This window comes from Bufo bufo, chromosome 5 (genome assembly GCF_905171765.1).
Source record: "Bufo bufo chromosome 5, aBufBuf1.1, whole genome shotgun sequence".
In the NCBI taxonomy this organism is placed as follows: domain Eukaryota; kingdom Metazoa; phylum Chordata; class Amphibia; order Anura; family Bufonidae; genus Bufo; species Bufo bufo.
In genome coordinates this window covers 78,512,267-78,531,846 of record NC_053393.1, presented here as the reverse complement: position 1 = coordinate 78,531,846, position 19,580 = coordinate 78,512,267, and the positions used below count along the sequence as shown (strand labels likewise).

The 19,580-nt window shown below is 40.7% G+C and overlaps 1 protein-coding gene across 5 annotated transcripts in view; it reads left to right on the top strand.

Moving 5' to 3' along the window:
* The window catches only part of VPS13B (vacuolar protein sorting 13 homolog B), a 1,020,896-nt gene that overhangs the window by 514,989 nt on the left and 486,327 nt on the right, over positions 1-19,580 (top strand). For all 5 annotated transcript variants that reach the window (XM_040432419.1, XM_040432415.1, XM_040432418.1 and 2 more), the window contains exons 24-25: positions 7,305-7,525; positions 17,825-18,028. In XM_040432419.1, the coding sequence (XP_040288353.1) occupies positions 7,305-7,525; positions 17,825-18,028 (425 nt within the window). The remainder of the gene's footprint in view (positions 1-7,304; positions 7,526-17,824; positions 18,029-19,580) is intronic.

Below are 19,580 nucleotides of genomic sequence, written 5' to 3'. Positions count from 1 at the left end.
ATCGCAAGATTTTGGCCAACAACCTCCTTCCCTCAGTAAGAGCATGGAAGATGGGTCGTGGCTGGGTCTTCTAGCATGACAATGACCCGAAACACACAGCCAAGGCAACTAAGGAGTGGCTCAGTAAGAAACATTTCAAAGTCCTGGAGTGGTCTAGCCAGTCTCCAAACCTGAACCCAATCGAAAATCTTTGGAGGGAGCTGAAATTAAATGTAGTTTAGCGACAGTCCCGAAACCTGAAAGATCTGGAGAAGATCTGTATGGAGGAGTGAGCCAAAATCCCTGCTGCAAAACGGATGTGTGCACGCATGGCTCTAGTGACTTGTGTAGGTTAGTGTACTATCCAGTTTAAAAATCAGTAGCACACTGCAGAAAAATAGTTAATTCGCATTTCTACTTAGAGAGTCTGTCACCAAGAAATTCACTAACAACTTCAGACGGCAAAGCAAAACTCTTGCAATTTAGTAGACGTGTTGGAAGCCATCCTAACTGGGAGTGCAAAAGAGCCCCTCAAAATTTAGGCCCGAAACTGTGCTGTACTTGTGATGCCCTGTTTACCGGTGAATCTTCTAAACTACAAGAATTCGGGCTCATGCACACAAATGTTTTTTTGCAGACCGTATGCAGCACCATTTATTTCAATGGGTCCGCAAAAAAAAATGAAGTTACTCCATGTGCATTCCGTTTCCATATGTCTATTTTCCTGTTCCGCAAAAATTGAACATGCCCTATTATTGTCCACCTTATTGACAAGAATATGATTGTTCTATTAGGAGCCAGCTGTCCGCAAAATAAGGAATGCACACGTACATCATCCATATTTTTTGCAGATCTGTGTTGTTACGATTTTGTGCCCTTTTGGTGTGCCGTCTAAAGTTGTTTATGCATTTACTGATCCAAGGTTGGAGAGGGATCATCTAGGACGAGCACGCAGCAAAAGCCTAAGGCCCCTTTCACACGAGCAAGTTTTCCGTGCGGGTGCAATGCATGACGTGAACGCATAGCACCGGCACTGAATCCTGACCGATTCATTTCAATGGGTCTGTGTACATGAGCGTTTTTTTTCACCCATCAGTTCTAAATATAGAATATGCTGCGTTTTTCACGCAGCCCTGGCCCCATAGAAGTGAATGGGGCTTCAGTGAAAAACGCATTGCATCCGGAAGCAAGTGCGGATGCAATGCGTTTTTTACTGATGGTTGCTAAGAAATGTTGTTTGTAAACCTTCAGTTTATCGCTTGTGAAAAACGCATCAAAACGCATTGCACCCGCGCAGCAAAAACTGAACAACTGAACACAATTGCAGACAAAACTGACTGAACTTGCTTGCAAAATGGTGCGAGTTTCACTGAACGCACCCTGAACACATCCGGACCTAATCCGTCACGCTCGTGTGAAAGAGGCCTAAGTGTCCATTCAGACGACCGTATTTATGAGTCCGCATCCGTTCCGCTATTTTTGAAAAACGGTGTGCTGTCCGCATCTGTTATACGGCCCTGCAAAAAATATAGAGCATGTCCTATTCTTGTCCGCGATCAAGAATAGCCATTTATATACAGGGCTGGTTGTGTGTGTTCCGTGAATTTCTTGTGGAATAGAAATATTTACTAAAGTAGACAGGCCTTCTTTGAATTTGAAATGTGTCTTTAGTGCTCTGAAAGTGGAAAGTAATGGATTTGGGGTCATGATCACACACAATATCATTCTAGAACACAGTTATTCAGCTTTGATTTATTATAGCATGCACAAGTTGCACAGTTTATACTCAAGATTTTCCCTTTTTACTGTCAGCTTTTGAAACTGTAATTCTTACATACAGTAAAACGATCAGAGTTCTCATTTCATTAGCGAAAAAGAAATGCAACACGGCGCAGATGACTGGAAGAAGAACGTGAACACTAAATATTATTTCTGGATGTACTTTCTCAGGTCACTGAAGAATATCATACCCACTGCTAGTCAGAGGAAAAAGAAAAAATCATCTATCTTCATTAGGCAAAACCTTGGAGACCTCTGTGTTTTAGATATATAACATGCAATACTATTCCATGATTACTTTGTTTTTCTTCTCCGGAGTAAACACTTGGTGAAATGTTATTACTGTATATATATTTTTTCTTCTTCTTTACTGCGGAGTTATATAAACTCATCCTGTAAGTGTATGTAGCCTTGGTGCCCCTAGAAGTCTCTGCACATACTGTACCATACTGCCGTATGGAGTCATAGGTGATAGCAGATTGTGGAAAAGATTAATGAGGACGTTGAACCAAGTTCAAACCTAACTTCACTCAGTATAAAATAAAAAAAAGCTAGCGAAAACTAATCAAAATTCTTTACTTAAAGGCAACCTGTCGCCAGGAAATGCAGTGCAATCTGCAGGCAGCGTGTTATATAGCAGAAGGAGCAGATCCATATATAGTTTTATGGGAAAAGATTCAGTAAAACTTATCGTTCATACATTTAAAGACTATGGACACCTTCAAGGCAATTTTTTATGATTGCATCACTTCTCAGTCCCTTCAGCTGACGGCTCATTTGAAGCCTTATCTCTGATCTCCTGACCTCATAAACACTCATTATAGCTAAACTCTTATCAAACTGATAAGAATATGGCTGAGGGCACAGGGCTGTAAGTGTTTAGCGGTCCACAAGTCCAGTATCCCGGCGTAACACTTCTGTAGAAATGTCCTATCATTGTCTGAAAACTGATGTTCTATCTTTTTTGTGGGCTGTGGAATGGACATACAATGCGGACGGGCACATCTTTTGCGGCCCCGTTGAAATGAATGAGTCCGCATACAATAAAAAAAAAAAAAAGTGGATCTGATGTGGACCGAGCATGTGCTCTTGTACATGAGCCCTTAAATGAGTGTTTATGAGGTCAGGAGATCAGAGAAAAGGCTTCAAGTGAGCCGACAGCTGACGGGACTGAGAAGTGATACTCTGCAAACAGACACATTTTTAACTAAAAAATTATTTTTAGCCCGAAATGAGTAAAATGCAGTCATAATAAATTGCCCTAAAGGTGTCCATAGCCTATACTCTCTGCTGTTTTGAGCCTAGTTCTAAGTGCCCATTTTAGACTTATTTCACACTAGTGATTCCGAATGAGTCAGGGGTTTTAAACGCATGTTTAATCAGTTTTTTCTGTGATTGCGTTCACAGCTTTTTTTATCGTGGATGCAATCAGTTTTTCTCATCAAACCTTTTATTAAAGTTTTCATTACAACAGATGTAATTCAAGCTTTGTGTGCTTGTTCACACGACCGTGCTGTTTTTTGCGATCCGCAAATTGCGGATCCGCAAAAAACTGATGCCGCCTGTGTGCCTTCCGCAATTTGCGGAACAGAACAGGAGGCCCATTATAGAAATACCTATTCTTGTCCGCAAAACGGACAAGAATAGGGCAGGACTCATAGTTTGTGCGGGGCCACGGAACAGAGCAACGGATGCGGACAGCACAAAGAGTGCTGTCTGCATCTTTTGCAGACCCATTTAAATGAATGGTTCCGTATACGTACCGTATGCGGAAAGTAGAAAACGGTCCATATACGGAACGCAAAATACGTTCGTGTGAACCAGCCCTTACATACATAAAGTCGAGTATCAGGAGGGCATACCCGATGCATTAAAGGGGTTCTGCACTTTGTTTAAACTGATGATCTATCCTCTGGATAGATCATCAGCTTCTGATTGGCGGGGGGTCCGACACCCGGGACCCCCGCCGATCAGCTGTTTGAGAAGGCAGTGGTGCTCCAGCATGTTTCCTCGAGGGTATAAGTTATTTTTCAGGAATTAGGGACACATTTATTAAGACCGATGCCGGTCTTAATAAACCCCTAAGCTGGTGGTTGATCCGCCAAAGTTATGCAGAGGCTCCGGCCTGTCCCTTACTTTGGCAGATCCACTGCCAGTTCTAATTGTAAGACCGCTTCCTTGCTGTCTTACATTTAGACCTTTTTCTATGCCTGAAAGAGGCGTAGAAAATGTTGAATGAGACGGTCCTGTCTGGCCTTCCCTGCCCTCTTTTTAGAACTGGCGTGAGCGGGACAAAATCGCAATTTGCGGCGCAGCTAACCGCTGCACTGAAATCTGCACCTGAATTATGCGTAATATAGGCGTATTTCAGCATCATAAAATTACCCCCTAAGGGTCCATTCACACGTCCGCAAAATGGGTCCGCATCCGTTCCGCAATTTTGCGGAACGGTTGCAGACATATTCATTTTCAATGGGGCTGAAATGTGCTGTCCGCATTTGCGGATCCGCACTTCCACATCTGTGCTGTCCGCAAAAAAATAGAACATGTCCTATTCTTATCCGCAATAGCGGACAAGATTAGGCATTTTCTATTTTAGTGCCGGTAATGTGCGGTCCGCAAATTGCGGAATGCACATTGCCAATTTCTGTGTTTTGCGGATCCGCAGAACACTTACGGACGTGTGAATGGACCCTTAGTTTGCAGAATTTTTATGCTCCTTGATGAAACTGAAAAAAAGTATGTGATGTAATGTAGGGTTCATTCTAGTCAATAACCATAGATTAATTCCATATTAAAGGGGATTGTTGGATAAGCACCAGTCATCATTTTTTCCCTTTTATTTGGTGTATTTATTTCAGTACAAAAATTGCAAATGTGCTACAGATCTAAAACTGACACAAATGCGGTCAGGAAGTCTGACTTCTGGGACTTCATCTCATTTGTATTAGATAAGTTACTGTACAACGTGGGAGACAATGAGATTACTCCAAGAGCAAATTCAGTTTGTGCTCCATATTATATACTACACATCCATAGTCTTCAATAGAAAACAGCCCTGACGTGTAGGCGTCAGCAGCAAATTTCTAAGCACTTGACTGCCCGTCTCCTGGGATTGGCACAGAGCTGTAGTAATGGTGTGGTAGTATAATAACTGTAATATCACTGATTCCGAGTGAAGGCTTAGATTTGTTATCAGATCTCACATAGCAGTGATGGATCCTGGCTGACAGTATATACAGGGTATTACAGCAACGTTATGTAAAGTTCTGTTACATGAACCAATTTCCTGGACAAGAAAGAATTTAAAAATGGAAAAGTCTGGAAATATTTTTTTAATTTTTTTTTACACGTGTTGAGATTTCTCGTTGTGTTGATGGAACCTTTCACCTTTTCAGAAATTGCAATTAAAGGGGTTATCCCATGACTAATGTAAAAAAATGAAAATCAGACATCATGTAGTACATGATGATCTCTTTGTAACAAAGCTAGAACCAGCCCTGTACCTCACATGGATCCAGAGATCTCCCCATTCATTGCTCTGCTAGACTTATATTAAGGGGAGTGTCTATTCTGCTGCAGCGAAGGGGCGTGTCTCAGCTCTCCCTATCACAGCTCAGGAGGCAGATGAAGGATGAAACTGAGCATGTGCAGCCATCTCAGTGAGCAGGACAAGGCAATAAGAAAAATAACAAACATCAGTTGGCGCTGTTTACGCAGGTGCTGGTTTAAAAACTGTAGAATATTTTTTGTGGGACAACCCCTTTAAGTGCCCTAATAGCCAGCCGACATGCCTGCGTAAACATTAATGTTATGGAAGATGTGACATGGGTCGTGTATGAAAACTTGAATTACGATAGCTCAAAGCAAACTCTCAGAAAACATGTATTATGTTAGTATGTGATATACTTTATATATACAGATAGAACTCCGTTTCTGTGTGTGTTCATGTTAGTATCAGTTTTTCATATTATCTCTCAATAATAACATATCTAAAAAACATTTTGTAGCCCAGAATTCCTCTTTAGTTTGTATCTCTATGTACTACTTGTGGGCAGATATGATTACATTTCTTCAGCGCACTAATATATTCACACCCTCTACAAGTTGGAGCGCTTTGGGGCACATTTATTAAGACCGGCATTTTAGATTCAGTTCTTAATAACCCCTATAGATGGCGCCGGCCTCTACATAACTTCGGCTGATCCAGCGCCAGTCGAACTGTAAGCCAGCTTCCTAGCTGTCTTACATTTAGACCATTTTCTACTCCTATAACAGGCGTAGAAAATGGTAAATGAGACGGGTCTTCCGACCCTTCCTCCCCCCGCCAGTCCCATTTTTTTAGACCTGGCGTGAGCGTGGATAAGTCACAGATTGCAGCGCAAATGACCTTTACGCCACAATCTGCATCAGAAATACACCTAATTTAAGTGTATTTATGTTGAATAAATTATCCCCTTTAATCTTAGCAGGGGGGCAGCTGCAGGGAAATAAAATTCCGAGCAGAGCAGTCATTTAATTGTGCCTGATCTTCCTTGTTAACTATTTCTATCCTGCCTTGAGCATATTGCCTCCTCTACGACAGACAGCAACATTTTTTGGAAGAAGTTGTCTCTATTGATTACGTACAAACTGTATGCTTAAATATAATAGAGACACAAAGTTCTGTCTTGGTCACATATTACCTATATGCTTGATGCTGGGCTGGCAGCCGCTGTAATGTACTTAAAGTAGTTGTCCAGGATTTGAAAAGCATAGCTGCTTGCTTCCAAAAGCAGCACCATGTCAGTCCACAGGTTGTATTGCAGCCCAGCCCTGGACACATCAGTTGAACTGAGCTGCAAAAACAAATGCAACCCATGGACGGGTGTGGGTTATCTTTGTAAGAAAGCAGCCATGTTTTTCTAATCCTGGGCAGTCCCTTTAAGACTTTGTATTTACAGCTTAAAGGCTATGTACACCTTTGGCGGAAATTTTTGTTTATGATTGCGTTTTACTCATTTTTGGCTGAAAATCGTATTTTCATTTGGCCTTTTTTTTAAGAACACTGAACCGTTCTGTCACAAAGGGTTAACGGTTTTAATAGCTGTGTGACTGGTACTTTCACGTCATCTAATAACTCTTATTTCTAAACTACTAAGAGGTCATAAAAACTTATTTAAGCCACATTCTTATCAGTAAGATGAGGATTGAGCTTTAATAAGTGTTTATAAGGTTCGAGAGCAGAGATGAGGAGCACCTCAGCTCCCCAGATGACGGAAAGGGCAGAAAATCCACAGGCAGCTACTAGAGCATCTCAGTTATGTACACAACAAATGATTCCATATTTTGAATAAAGATCAATTGAAAAAATGATATTAAACTCAAAATAAGTGCAATACAATAATAATAAAAAAATTGCCCCAAAGGTGTACATAGCCTTTAAAGAATCTTTAAGATGTAGGTTCTGTAGTTGAAAGTTATATACTATACATTTGTAGTTTTGTCTTGTGCAGCTGCTGCCTATGGTGCTAAATGCTGACTGTCTCTTTTTTTCTACCCTTTAGGAGTTGCTTTTCCTTGGACCATCAACCTCCATAACGTTAGTGTGTATACTCTTGTGGATCATCAAGTAATACTCAACTTAGTAGAACCAATGGGCTGTACGTCTACCCTGGCCGTCACTTCTCACACGCTGCCATCAGCTGGTCCTGAAGCTGGCCACTCGTTTGTTGTCTGTCTGCATGTTGACTTAGAACCTCTGGAAATAAAATGCTCAAATTCCCAGGTCAGTCGATCGAATTATGTTGCTTTTACTGTAATATGGTTTAAACATGCACACATCCCCTTATAGAATAGGGAATAGGAAAAGTAAAATCTGATGCTTCTACCCCAGGTTAGAAGTTGTGATAACTCACTTTTAAACACTTCCTTGTTACTAATATTAAAGTTCACTGTGTGTCTAGGTGTCTATACAATGTGAGCTTTTTGTAGTCATGGTCAGCATGTACAACAGGAGTAACTGTCGTCAAATCAATCAATTATTTAGTTCAGTGATTTCCATCAGTGATTGTGAGCCAAAACCAGGTGCAGGTCAGCAACACAGAACAGGTGCAGATCTTTGCCTTACTCTTTATCTCTTTGTAGTTTCCACTTTTGGTTTAGGCTCACAATCACTTAATCCGGACCCATTTATTTTCAATGGGTCTGTGTACATGACCATTGTTTTTCACGCATAACTTGTGCGTTACGTAAAAATCGCAGCATGTTCTATATTTATATACGTTTTTCTGAACTGAACGCGATCACATACTAAACTGAATGGACTTGCTTGTGAAATTGCGCATTCGGACCTATTCCGCTCACGCTCGTCTGCAAGGGGCCTTTCAGTGACCATATAGTGGTAGCTATCAGTTCTTCACAGGTGCTCTGCAAAACATATTAGTGTGTAAAGTATGCTTGGATCCAGTCACTCAAATGTGACGTCTTCTCCTATTGGAGTCTTTTTCTTTCCCTTTTCTTCTCCATCCAGCCCAGACTGACATGAAGATTTCTTCCAGCCATGACTTGTCTTTTGCAGAATTGAATGCACAAATTAGTACTCCAGAGGGTAATAACTGTCCTTACGCAGTAGTGTTGCCCCCTTTCTGCTCCCTACTCGGCAGTTTGTGTTGGGGAGCTTGTGTCCCCATATAGTAGCAATGTGCACACAGACAGTAGTAGTCTTCCTGTGCCCCCATGTATAGAGAATAATTCATACTGCCCCCTTTGCACCAATATAAATATTAAAATGGAAGTCACCAAGCTCCATTCCCATGAGGAGCAGCAGAAACCTCTGCTTTTTGCCTGCTCTACATGACCAGGCCCGGACAGTGCCATACAGTGCAATCCACAGGCCTAAAGCATCCTGTATCCTACCAGAGTAAGTAGTGTATCCACTGCTCCACGAAAGTTTTCAACTGGATCCACGTCTCTCAGTTGAAAGCAACGCTTGTTGCGGATTCGGCTAGACCCCTTTGCCTCCAGGCCTGGTTGCAGTCACACCACATGCAATTATTATGCCACTGATAGTCTTTCACATAGCACAGGTAGACTGCATCCAAGCCATCTACAGCATGTGTACCTGAAGATTCCCTGTAAATCTGCATGATCTGTAAGGAACAATTCTGATTTATTCAGCTGTGTTATGTTATACTTAGTTTATAGTTGTTGCTCCTGAATTGTGCTGTTATCATTAAACAAACATAACTTTGTGTCAGTTCTTATTAGTAAAATACATAATGTGTCCAACCGTCTGATGAAATGTCTAATAATAACTGTAGGGTCCTTTTCGATCTCCGCTCTACACCCTTGATATATATGATAAAATCTCTAAGTCTAAGAGCTATCCTTTTAAAGTTGTGGTAGCAATGGCAGCCTTTGTGCAATCTGAAGAGTGTTTACTTTGATGTATTTGTGGGTTTGTGTAACTCGAGATCCTTCTAGCAGAGGCATCTTTGGCCTGGTGGAAAGAAATAAGTAGCAGATGTGCACATCCTGACGCATGGCAGTGCTGACTTGTGGACGCACGTGCTAAAGAACAATAAAAATTCCTCCAGTCGGGTTCACACCCTTGTGCTTTTTCACGCTACATGAAGTTCTGATTGGAGGGCGGCAAGCAGTTAAGAGTGTCTGGAATACATCACAGCAAAGTGGAGTGGAAAGGTGCTTGGGGACACAGAGTGTGACCTGAGTTTGCTTTTTGTTTGTGTTCTTTTTAAATGACAGCGTGTGTGGGTTCAGTTTTGAAGCCTGCCCTCTGTTACACCGATGGCCTTCAGGTTGGCCCTTTCGTATCTTGATCCCATTGTGGAAAGTGGGTGCAATTGAAGACTTGTACATAATAGTATAGTTTTTACTTCTGATCACTGATAGTTTTTTTTTCATTTTTTATTAATTCTAAAGGTTAATTATCAAGCTGACCACATAAGTGAGATGTATATTGACCAAATATTTTTTTTCCTGACTGTGCTCATACCTATTTCATTCAGTCAGAGAAACTGGATGTGTTATTTCGCTAGTAATCTGACTGGCTTTCTCCATTAGAATGACTTTTAAAAGAAAGTTACGACATTAAATACCTGTGACTTGTGCTTCAGTTATGGAGGTAAGCTGTTAATTGCATTTGCATTGCTGTAGCTATTAGGTGTGATTTAACTGCCCCGGAGAGGTGTTAGAACAGCATTGCAAGTGGCAGACAATAGATGTTGCACCCCTCCACCCATATTCAAGCTTCTCCAGCTAAACATAAATAACTCCTTACATGTATCCAAGATGCAAAAGTCAATGTCATCAAATGAGTGTCATTTGTCCCTAAGATGTAGGTATACAGCTGAGTCCTGAACGCAGGTGTTGACACTTCTGTGCTGGGCCATATGCTGGTGTAGCTGCTGCTTTGCTTCACCTATGTACAAGTCTCGGCACTCCTTACTGCACTGGACTGCATCCACAATAATTGCTCTTTTTGTGTTTTGGCAACCCTGATGGGATACTTCTGTCCACAGCTTATCCAATGGTACAAAGGATCAACCATGTTGAAATCCAAAATACCCGATCCTTCTTCTTACCCATTAGGAGGCACCAGATTGTTGACCAATTCTACCAAAATTTGTGTGTTTTTTTTTATACTTTTATTTAATGTATGTTGGCAGCCTAAAATGCGAATGTTAGCAGTAGACATAGTTAAGTTTACTACTGGTAGAAAAATGGACACAAGGATTGTCACCAGGCTTCATAGTCTTCATAGTCTTCATACAGATGTGTCTACCCTTTATTTTTCTCCAAAATTTGTTAAGGAGTCCAAGTTATCACAATACAATCCCAATATAATATCATAGTTATTATGAATCATACATTCCATTTTGGTACGGACTTGCAAATAACTCTTCTCCAGAAGAAAAGACTTTCTCAAAAGTAAGTCAATATCTCAGTCTAGAGAGAGTTTTAATACACAACCTGCAGGTAATCTAAACGCACTGCATGCCTGTGGACAGGTGTGTTTCATTTTCCTTGGACCTCATCAGCAGTGAAGATGGTTTTGGCTAGCTTGTGATTAGCCCTAGATAAAAGCATGAAAGAAGTGAGAAAGCGGTCAGTGTTCCTCTGCAAGAAAAATAATTATTTATCTTTCCCCTGGAAGGGAGTCCTCAGTACTTTTGAAGTGAAATATTGACCAATGTAACTTTCTCTTTAGAAGATGTATTCTCCTTTCTTGAGAGATATGTTAAAATTTTAAACAGAAAGAATTACTTGTAGTCTTTTTAACTATCTGCTTTCTGAAGGAGAATGGGTTTTCAGCAAGGTACTTCAGTATTGCCAAATCGTCTAGAATTTTCACAGCAGGGAATATGAGATCCTAGCACTGGTAAGACTAGCAGTGAGTGTGATGGCATGTTCACATTACTGGTCTGTGTTAAGCTAGTTCCACACCTCTGGTAAATCTATCCGACAGGCTGTTCTGGCAGAGGAACAGCCTGCCAGAGTTTACTGTATTCAGCCTAGCCCGGATACTGTTGTTCACCACTAGACTCCATTGACCATGATGGAATCTAGCCAGTTTCCAGCATGAGGGAAGGGTTTTGGCTGGAAAAAAACTGGTACATGCATTTGGTTTTTGTCTGGCCGAGACCAGGCGCTCATATCGGAAACTTGCCGGATAGTCGGATGGGTTTGGCAGTTAATAGTAGTATCTGGCTAGGCCGGATACAGTGAGCTTCGACAGCATGTTCCTCTGCTGGAACAGCCTGTCCGATAGATTTACTGCAGGTGTGGAACTAGACTTAGAGCCATATATTTCTTTCCCAAAGAAATTTCTGCTAGCCCATAATTGAATATGCTCTTCTTTTTACTAAGATAGAGATGGATTTGAATGGGTTGTCAACAGACATGGACAGAGGCCGACTGGGAGTATAAAGTGGCCCTGGAAAAAAAAAACTTAAAAGTAGCCCCATGTTGTAGGCAGGTTCAAGTTGATAGAAGATGGGGCAACACGAGTAGGCAGGGCCAGCAATACTGGAGTGCAGCACAAAATACCACTGCGGTATTTGGCTGTATCACCATCCTGAGGATGGCGATATAGTTGAATTCAGGAGGGCACCTGCGACTGTTGGCCAGGTGCTTAAGTACCTGATGCTCCTACATTAATTACTGTTGACAGCATCAGATAGTCATGTGTCCATCTTGTGGCCATGAGGAGGGATTTAACGGCCCCTCTGGGCATTGGCCCACCTCGAAATTTCCCTATAGGGTCTATGGCCAGTCCGCCCATGGACTTGATGGTAATAATATGACAGACCACGTGAATAAACTCCAACCTCAGTGCATTATAATTGACATCTGCCTATTTACTTGGGGTATTTTAACTCCTCTACCGAGGTACCACACACTGAGTTTCTTAAAAGTGAACGCTCATGGTAGTTGCGGTCTGAACAGATGCTTTATAAAGACATTGTTCGATGATTCAGATGTACGTCTCCAAAGACCAGCATATTTTTTTTTGTCTTGTATTATTCATGGACATCACGTGTAGTAAATCACATGCAGTATCATCGTAACATTCTGGCAAGTTAGTGCTGTGAAAACGAGCTCTGGAAACTCAGAACTGGTCAGCACACAGAGGTATTGAGTGTCTTACAATATATTTTGGTCCGCAGTCAACTCCACTGCAGCTGGGTGACCTGCGCCGCACTATGGAGCATATTGTGTGTCTCATTTATAGGAAAGATGTTCCCTAAAATATGCCTCTTGTGACTTAAAGCAATTTAACATTCAAGGTAATAAAATGTTTGTGAATATGATACACTGACATTTTCTTTCTTTTTCTAGGAAAAAGATTAGTTTTATATAAACTGATTTTTTTTCATTTTTTTTTCACCATACAGTCCATTATCTAACATGCAATTAGCCTAAAGCATAAACACACCCCAGCTCACCCTAACCTGCCCCCACCATCCAAAGAAAGAGAATTTTTTTTTTTAATATGACAATATTCGTATACAGAATCTGCAGAAATCTGATGTAAAGGAATACCTGGCTTAGTTACACATAGCAACCAGTCAGACTCCACTTAAATTTCAATTTTCAAATACATTTTTAAAAGAAACTCTAAAAATGAAAAAAAAAAATTATACTAGTTTTGATAAATCTCCCCGGCAGTGTCCAAAACTCATTCTGAGCCCTGACCAAGCATATAAATGTGTTTTCATCCTTTAATCCTGCAGTCCCTATGATCAATCCATAGAGTTGTAAAGTATGCCCTACATATTGAAAGCTTTTAGACACATTTTAATCTTTGAGCCCACCAGCCACAGTTTAGCATCCAGTACACAAAATAATCCAGGGGAATTGTAATTCCAAATGTATTTCTACTTGAAAATTCAGTACATTTATCAAAGTTTACATGTTTAGATCTACACAAATTACCCACAAACCATGTTCACTATGAAGATGTCCTCACCTGATGAGTTCTTAGAATTTGTAGTATTCCTCTTACAGTTTCTGCCATTTTCAAAGTAATTATCATAGTTGTAAAATTACTAGGTTTCCTGCTCGCTAGATTGACCTGACTTCCAAACTTTCTCAGAGCGGAGCATGTTTAGCTACTCCAAGAAACAATTAAATTACCACCAGGAAGTGTCAGAAATTAAACAGCTAAGAACAAGAGGGACCTCACACTAACGTGGGAATTATTTTTCAGCTGTTTGTGGAGATGTGTGAAGCAGTGGTGAACTAATCATCACTACAGCATTACAACATTGCGACTTTATAACATTTCTTAAAAAATATTTCTTTTTGCATCTCTCAAGTTTCTGTAATGGGCAGTGGGTGTGTACCCATGGCACCAACTAATCTGTTTAACTTTGGGCTAATCCTGGCGATCACCTGGCTTTAACCTCAATAGAGGGATCTAGACTTCACTGCAGTTCACTCATCAGGCTGCTATCTCTGAATAATCTTGGTCTAGTTGGCACACGGGTCATAGATACTGGTGTGAAGCACCAAAGGATCATTCAATACTTGTAGACAGTAAACAAGCAGGGGTCAGGGCAGGCGGAGTTTGTGGAAATCTGTAAAAACTAATCCAAGGTAGGCAGCACAGGATCAGTACAGTAAACAGGCTAAGATCAGGGCAGACAGCTGAGAGTCAGTTAACAGGCAGAGGTTTTTAGACACAGGCACTGAGAATAGCACACCTTCACTAGTAAACTAAGAACCTAAGCTCAGGCAAGGAGTGAGAAGACAGTACAGAATTTATAGCAGAAGCTAATTAACAATTAGAAGCAGCCGTTTAACGGCACACAGAGCAAGGAGAGGAGGGGGATGATGGTGAAAGCAAAATGGGAGTAGTAGTAGTTCAATGAATAATTTTCCACAAGAAGTAGCTGGGCAATGAGGGACACAGGCTGCCAGTGTATCAGTAGCTTACGCGTTTCAAGCCACAGTTGGCTCTTAGTCTTTGCAGCATTGTACCTTTGCATCGTCTCCTGGCATATAGGTGACTTGAACTAAACCTTTCTCTTTGAATGTCATTGGATACATAGAAACATGGAAGATTGACGCCGCAAAGGACCACCTGCCCTATCTAGTCTGCCATTATATTATTTCCTTCATGTTTAAATTCACTTACAGTTAATTTTCCAACTACATGGGAGCATCGACTACTCTTTCAGTAAAATAATATTTTTTTAGATTGCTTCTGATCCCCCCCCCCCCCCCCAAACAACTAATTTTACATTTTGCCCCCTTGTTTGTTGTGTTTAGCTTCTAATTAAAATGCTTCTTCCCTGAACCATACTTAAACCTTTATCCTCCTAACAGTTCTGCCCGAGTGTTCGAGGAGCAAGGGGAGGGGGGCTGGCTGCTTTTGCTGCTCATATCTCTGTATTGGTAGAAGCTAGAGATATGTGCTTGTCTTGTTTGAAAGCAGGTATTTCAAGCTTTCAAACAATACCAGAATCGCAGCATTATCTTAACTACATCGGAAGATATCCCTGATAAAAATGCAGATTTTAAGTGTGATATCTCAAAAATAGCCAATTGAGTATGTGTCACTATTTTATAACGTCCCATAGCAGTGAATCAAAACTGGCTTAGTTGCCCATAGCAACCAATAAGATTTCACCTTTGCCAATTTTCCTTTGTACCAGTTTGATAAATCAAGGCCTCGTCTCTTTTAAGTCACTTCTGACTTTGGCTTCAAAAACTGCATAAAAAATACTGAATTTGAAAAGCAAGCCGAACATATTTAACATTTATGGACTTCAGGTGTTATTGAGCTGCTGCTCATTGACTTTCCTACCAGCATACTTTTGGTTCTGGTCCAAAAGTATCATTCTTAGGTCTCATAGACATGGCAGAGGTACTCACACTCCGTATATCACCATATAGTTCTCAGTGCCGCAACATTTTGTTGACTCATTCTTAATTACAAGCATTGTTTGTAGGTAAGAATAGCTGTTTTACTTCATCGGAAGGAGCTTTGTAATGGTTTTCCCTATTCACTTTTATAGAAAAAAACAGCTGCCTGTGCATTGATATTGTTCTTGTGGAAAAAAAAATTAAAACACTATAAGCCATACCTCTTGGACCACATGTATATTTTCACTAAATTGATGTATTTTTGGATGTGATAAATGGTGCACTTCTCTGAACTGAACGTCCCTATATGAACTTGGCTTTAAATTATCAGGCAAAATATCTTTCCAATTTTCTATTATTCACATAATAAAAATTCATGTTGAAAACTAGAAACAAAATCCTACCAAAATAAAAAAACATCAATCTACAGAGACCAGTTTACCAGTTGTGGGCTCATCACTGCTAGGGTAATTTTCATATTTATGTACCAAACTGTACTGTAGGTCAAGTGTTCCAACAAATAGTTGGATTACATTGCTCTGAGCTACACTTAGGCTAATGAGGACAAAGCACAGAAGTTCAAGAAGCATTTATGTAAATTTTGCTAAATTGTAATGTGTTAAAAGCTTTCATCACATAGAGTAGTCAAGTCCTGTTCAACATCGAATGCAGACTGACCCTAGTGTTTCCTGCATCTGTTCTGCCTATATAAGAAGTCGGCATCAAAGCCGTACGTGTCCCCAGGCTTAGACGTCTTAGAAATATATAAATATATGTATGGGGGGGCGGGGGGAGTTCCCATTGACTCAGTTGGGAATATATGGCATCCAGCTGTGGTCGACATCCAGACCTTGTCCTTATTCCTTTTGTGCACCATGTTTTATACACTGCATGGTAATGTGTTGTCATATACATCCCATGATTAATGCTTATTTATCAAAGTCTGTGTAAATACCTTCCAACTTAGTCAAACAATTTAAAGTTAAACATTTTCTTCTGTGAATATTGCAATGACAATCCCCAGTGGGCTGTGGAATTGGGATTTATACTTGCCATCGTCTAAGGACACAATCCAAGCTCATTGCCTGCTTGTGTATTTTGCCCTAGCCCCAGAAGCAACCAGTAAGTGATTAACAATTGGCAAAAATGCCAAGAGCCTGATTGATAGGGACTGTGCTCCCAAAGGAGGCATCTAATTTATGACGAGGCGCAGGCCTCATCATAAACTACCATGTGCACCATATTGCAACTAGACAAGTCAAAAATGCAACAAATTTTTTATATGACCACTGGGACTCCCACGAATCCCGAGAACAGTCCAGTTACCCCCATTTTGATGGAGCGGCAGGTTTTGCTTACGCACTGCCACTTCGTTTATTCTGTATGGGAGTGCCCAGATATCCAAGTACAACCCTGCTGCTCCATCTGAACGGGGAAACAGGACCCTCATTCGCAGGATTGGTCCGGGTCCCAGCTGTTGGACCCCCAGCGATCATCTAGTTAACATAAACTATTGCATCAAATATGTAACATTTATTCATTAAAAACTTTAATTTAAAAATCAATGATGATTAAAACAATAAAAATAGTAAAAATGGCGATAAATCTTAGTAGTAGGAGATCCTCATGTGAGATTTCGCCAACCTCCTGAAGAAGGAGCAAATCCAAAGCTCCGAAACGCGTATGAATTGGGGACTGTCCTATGTGCTAGTACCTTCACAGCATCTTTTAAATCTATTTCAAATGGAGCGCTCCAGAAATCCCATCTGAAAAAATCCGGATGAACAAAGGAGATTGACTGTTAGAGATTCCACTCACTGAACACGTGAGACGCCGACCGACTCTCCGAACCACACGAGAGTCAGCGCGACAATACAATACTCACCATCAGAGGGTGGATACGGAGATGAGATAGATTGGCGCTTCCCTGCATCATCGGTGAGTAATCAAAACCATATCGCGCAACTGTGTGGGTAATCAGTTCAAACTATTACTGACAAATATTCGAACAATACTTGGCCAGGCCACTTAAGGTGAAAAGGAACTTTATAATCTGAACAAACTATGAACAACAACAATTCCACCTTGTGAGAGACTGGCCTTAATCTGAGGTACAATATATCGTTCAATTGAAATGTAAACAAGATTGATACAAGTATCCAACAATTCTTTAGTCTACATAGTGTCTCAAAGTTACTTATATAATAGCCAACCGACTGCATTAGAACCTTATGCGAAACTCGCTGACTTGCTAGTTTGTCATGTATACTGTGCATTAATATTCTGAGTTACATTGAATGAAGGCATATATCTTGGAGTGGCAGCTTCTCCAGCAGGGCTTTTGTCACACCGGTTATTTGTGACGTGTGGTACATATACACATGCCACAAGTGTGGCAATATCTCACATAAGGATCTCCTACTACTAAAATTTATCGCCATTTTTACTATTTTTATTGTTTATCTGGAATATTCATTTTTAAAATTATAGTGATAAGTTTATAATGAATAAGTGTTATATTTGAGGCGATTCCGGATGTTGAGTGCCTATCATTAACTTTTGCGACAAGGAGAACATGCAAACTACATGCAGTTGAACCCTAGATGACCCTAGGAGGCGGAAGGTCTTCTTTAACATTTCTGATAATTATTCATAATCTTAATTAAATTATCTGTGCTTCCCCCTTTTCTAGGTGCAGTTATTATATCAGCTGACTGACACCATGAGCAAAGTGTGGCAGAAGATTCAGAAGAGAGGAGTTCTGTATCAGTCATCAGTCTACTTTGACTCCTCGGCTGCTCCGAGTCCCAGCTCACCAATCAGGAGCAGTGTTGGCACGGCACCTCAGGATACCAGCACATGCAGCCCATCTGCTGATATTGGGACCACTACTGAGGTAAGTGTTTGTGATGAATGAGTGCACTGTCAGCACATAAAGCATTGCAAACATCATCATGCAACTATCTATTGTATGTAAGTTATGTTTCACAGCACATACTTCAATATATATGTTCTTCATTTCTTCTCAGTCGACCACCTATGGCCTTATGGCACTGAACAAAAAAATAAGTTAACTATAAGAGCTGCAGTTTATCAGTAGAGGAATCAGAATAAGTACTAACACATACAACATAATATAGTTGTAATGATTGAAATGTGCGTCTTATGCTTGTAAGAAAGTTTGGGAATTGGGGATAGTTCATTGATGGTTTGTAAAATTGAATGCGTAAACTGACCTTTGGATTGTTGTGTTTCCTTGAGTAGGCCTACATCTTAGGAGGAAATCTATTATAGTTTATTGAATTTTCGACTGTCACAAATTCAGCCATATGGACTTGTTTGATCATGTGCTTTGAGCAGGGCTGATGATATCACATAGGCTTTTTTTGGGGTTAATTTCCTAAATTTGTTTGCACCCAGTAGTTCATCTTATAGAATCCTTAATTTATGGAGCATTTGCCTAGTGACCTGTCATATTCCTAGTGCTTGGGATTCCTCGCAGCGTCCAGTGTGTTTGGATGTGATATGTATTTCTCCATTTGTGCTGTTAGGATCTGCACTCGCTGTGGGGTCACCGATGACAGACTTCAGTAGAGACAGCGGGTTTTAAAGTCCAAAGCCTAACACATGGTATCCAACTAATACATCACTTGGGGAAACCACAGTTCATAACACGAAAACATAAAATAAATATCTGTCCGTCTTGGCTCTACCTAATACACAAATGATTCCTGTCTCATCTATAGAGTCCTGTTCACATCAGGGGAGATTAGGCTTCACTCAGCCTCACGATCAGCCAGTCTCCAGTCTCTGACCACACAGTTCAACTCTCCAGACTTCATTCACCCCAGACGGACATTCTGGGGTCTGCTTTATTCCCCTGTGATGATCCTAGCAGGCCTCATCCGAGATCACCTTGGGCTAGTGGAAAAACCTTTACTGGAAGGTTGTGGACTGGGGGGTCCCTCTGCCAATCCTACCTCTCAGTCCAAATAAAATCCAGCCCATAAAATCTAAAGAAAACAGCTCTAGCAAACTATGCTTTGCTGAAACAAGTGCAGCTGAGGAATCTGGATGAGATATTCACGCCTTCCACCACTTTACTGTACACATTACCATAGTGCATACTTGAAATATCGACATTTGTAAGTTCCCTTGTGGGCAGAGGTTGATGATTGCCTTAGTTTTCAGAAGATTAAGGATGTTTTGTCACAATATTCGTAATGGATAATATTGTGATATAATATATACTTTGACAATTGATGCTTTCTGTTTCAGTATCCACATACTCAGCAGTTAGTCTGGGTCTACATGGGGACTTTAGCCCCAGCAAGCATTGCAGATAGGGATGAGCGAATCAGTTAGTACAAATTGATTTGTTTATCAGGTAGAGTTCTCTAAGGGCTGTTTCACACGAGTGAGTCCATTGCAGGAATCACACTCCGTGT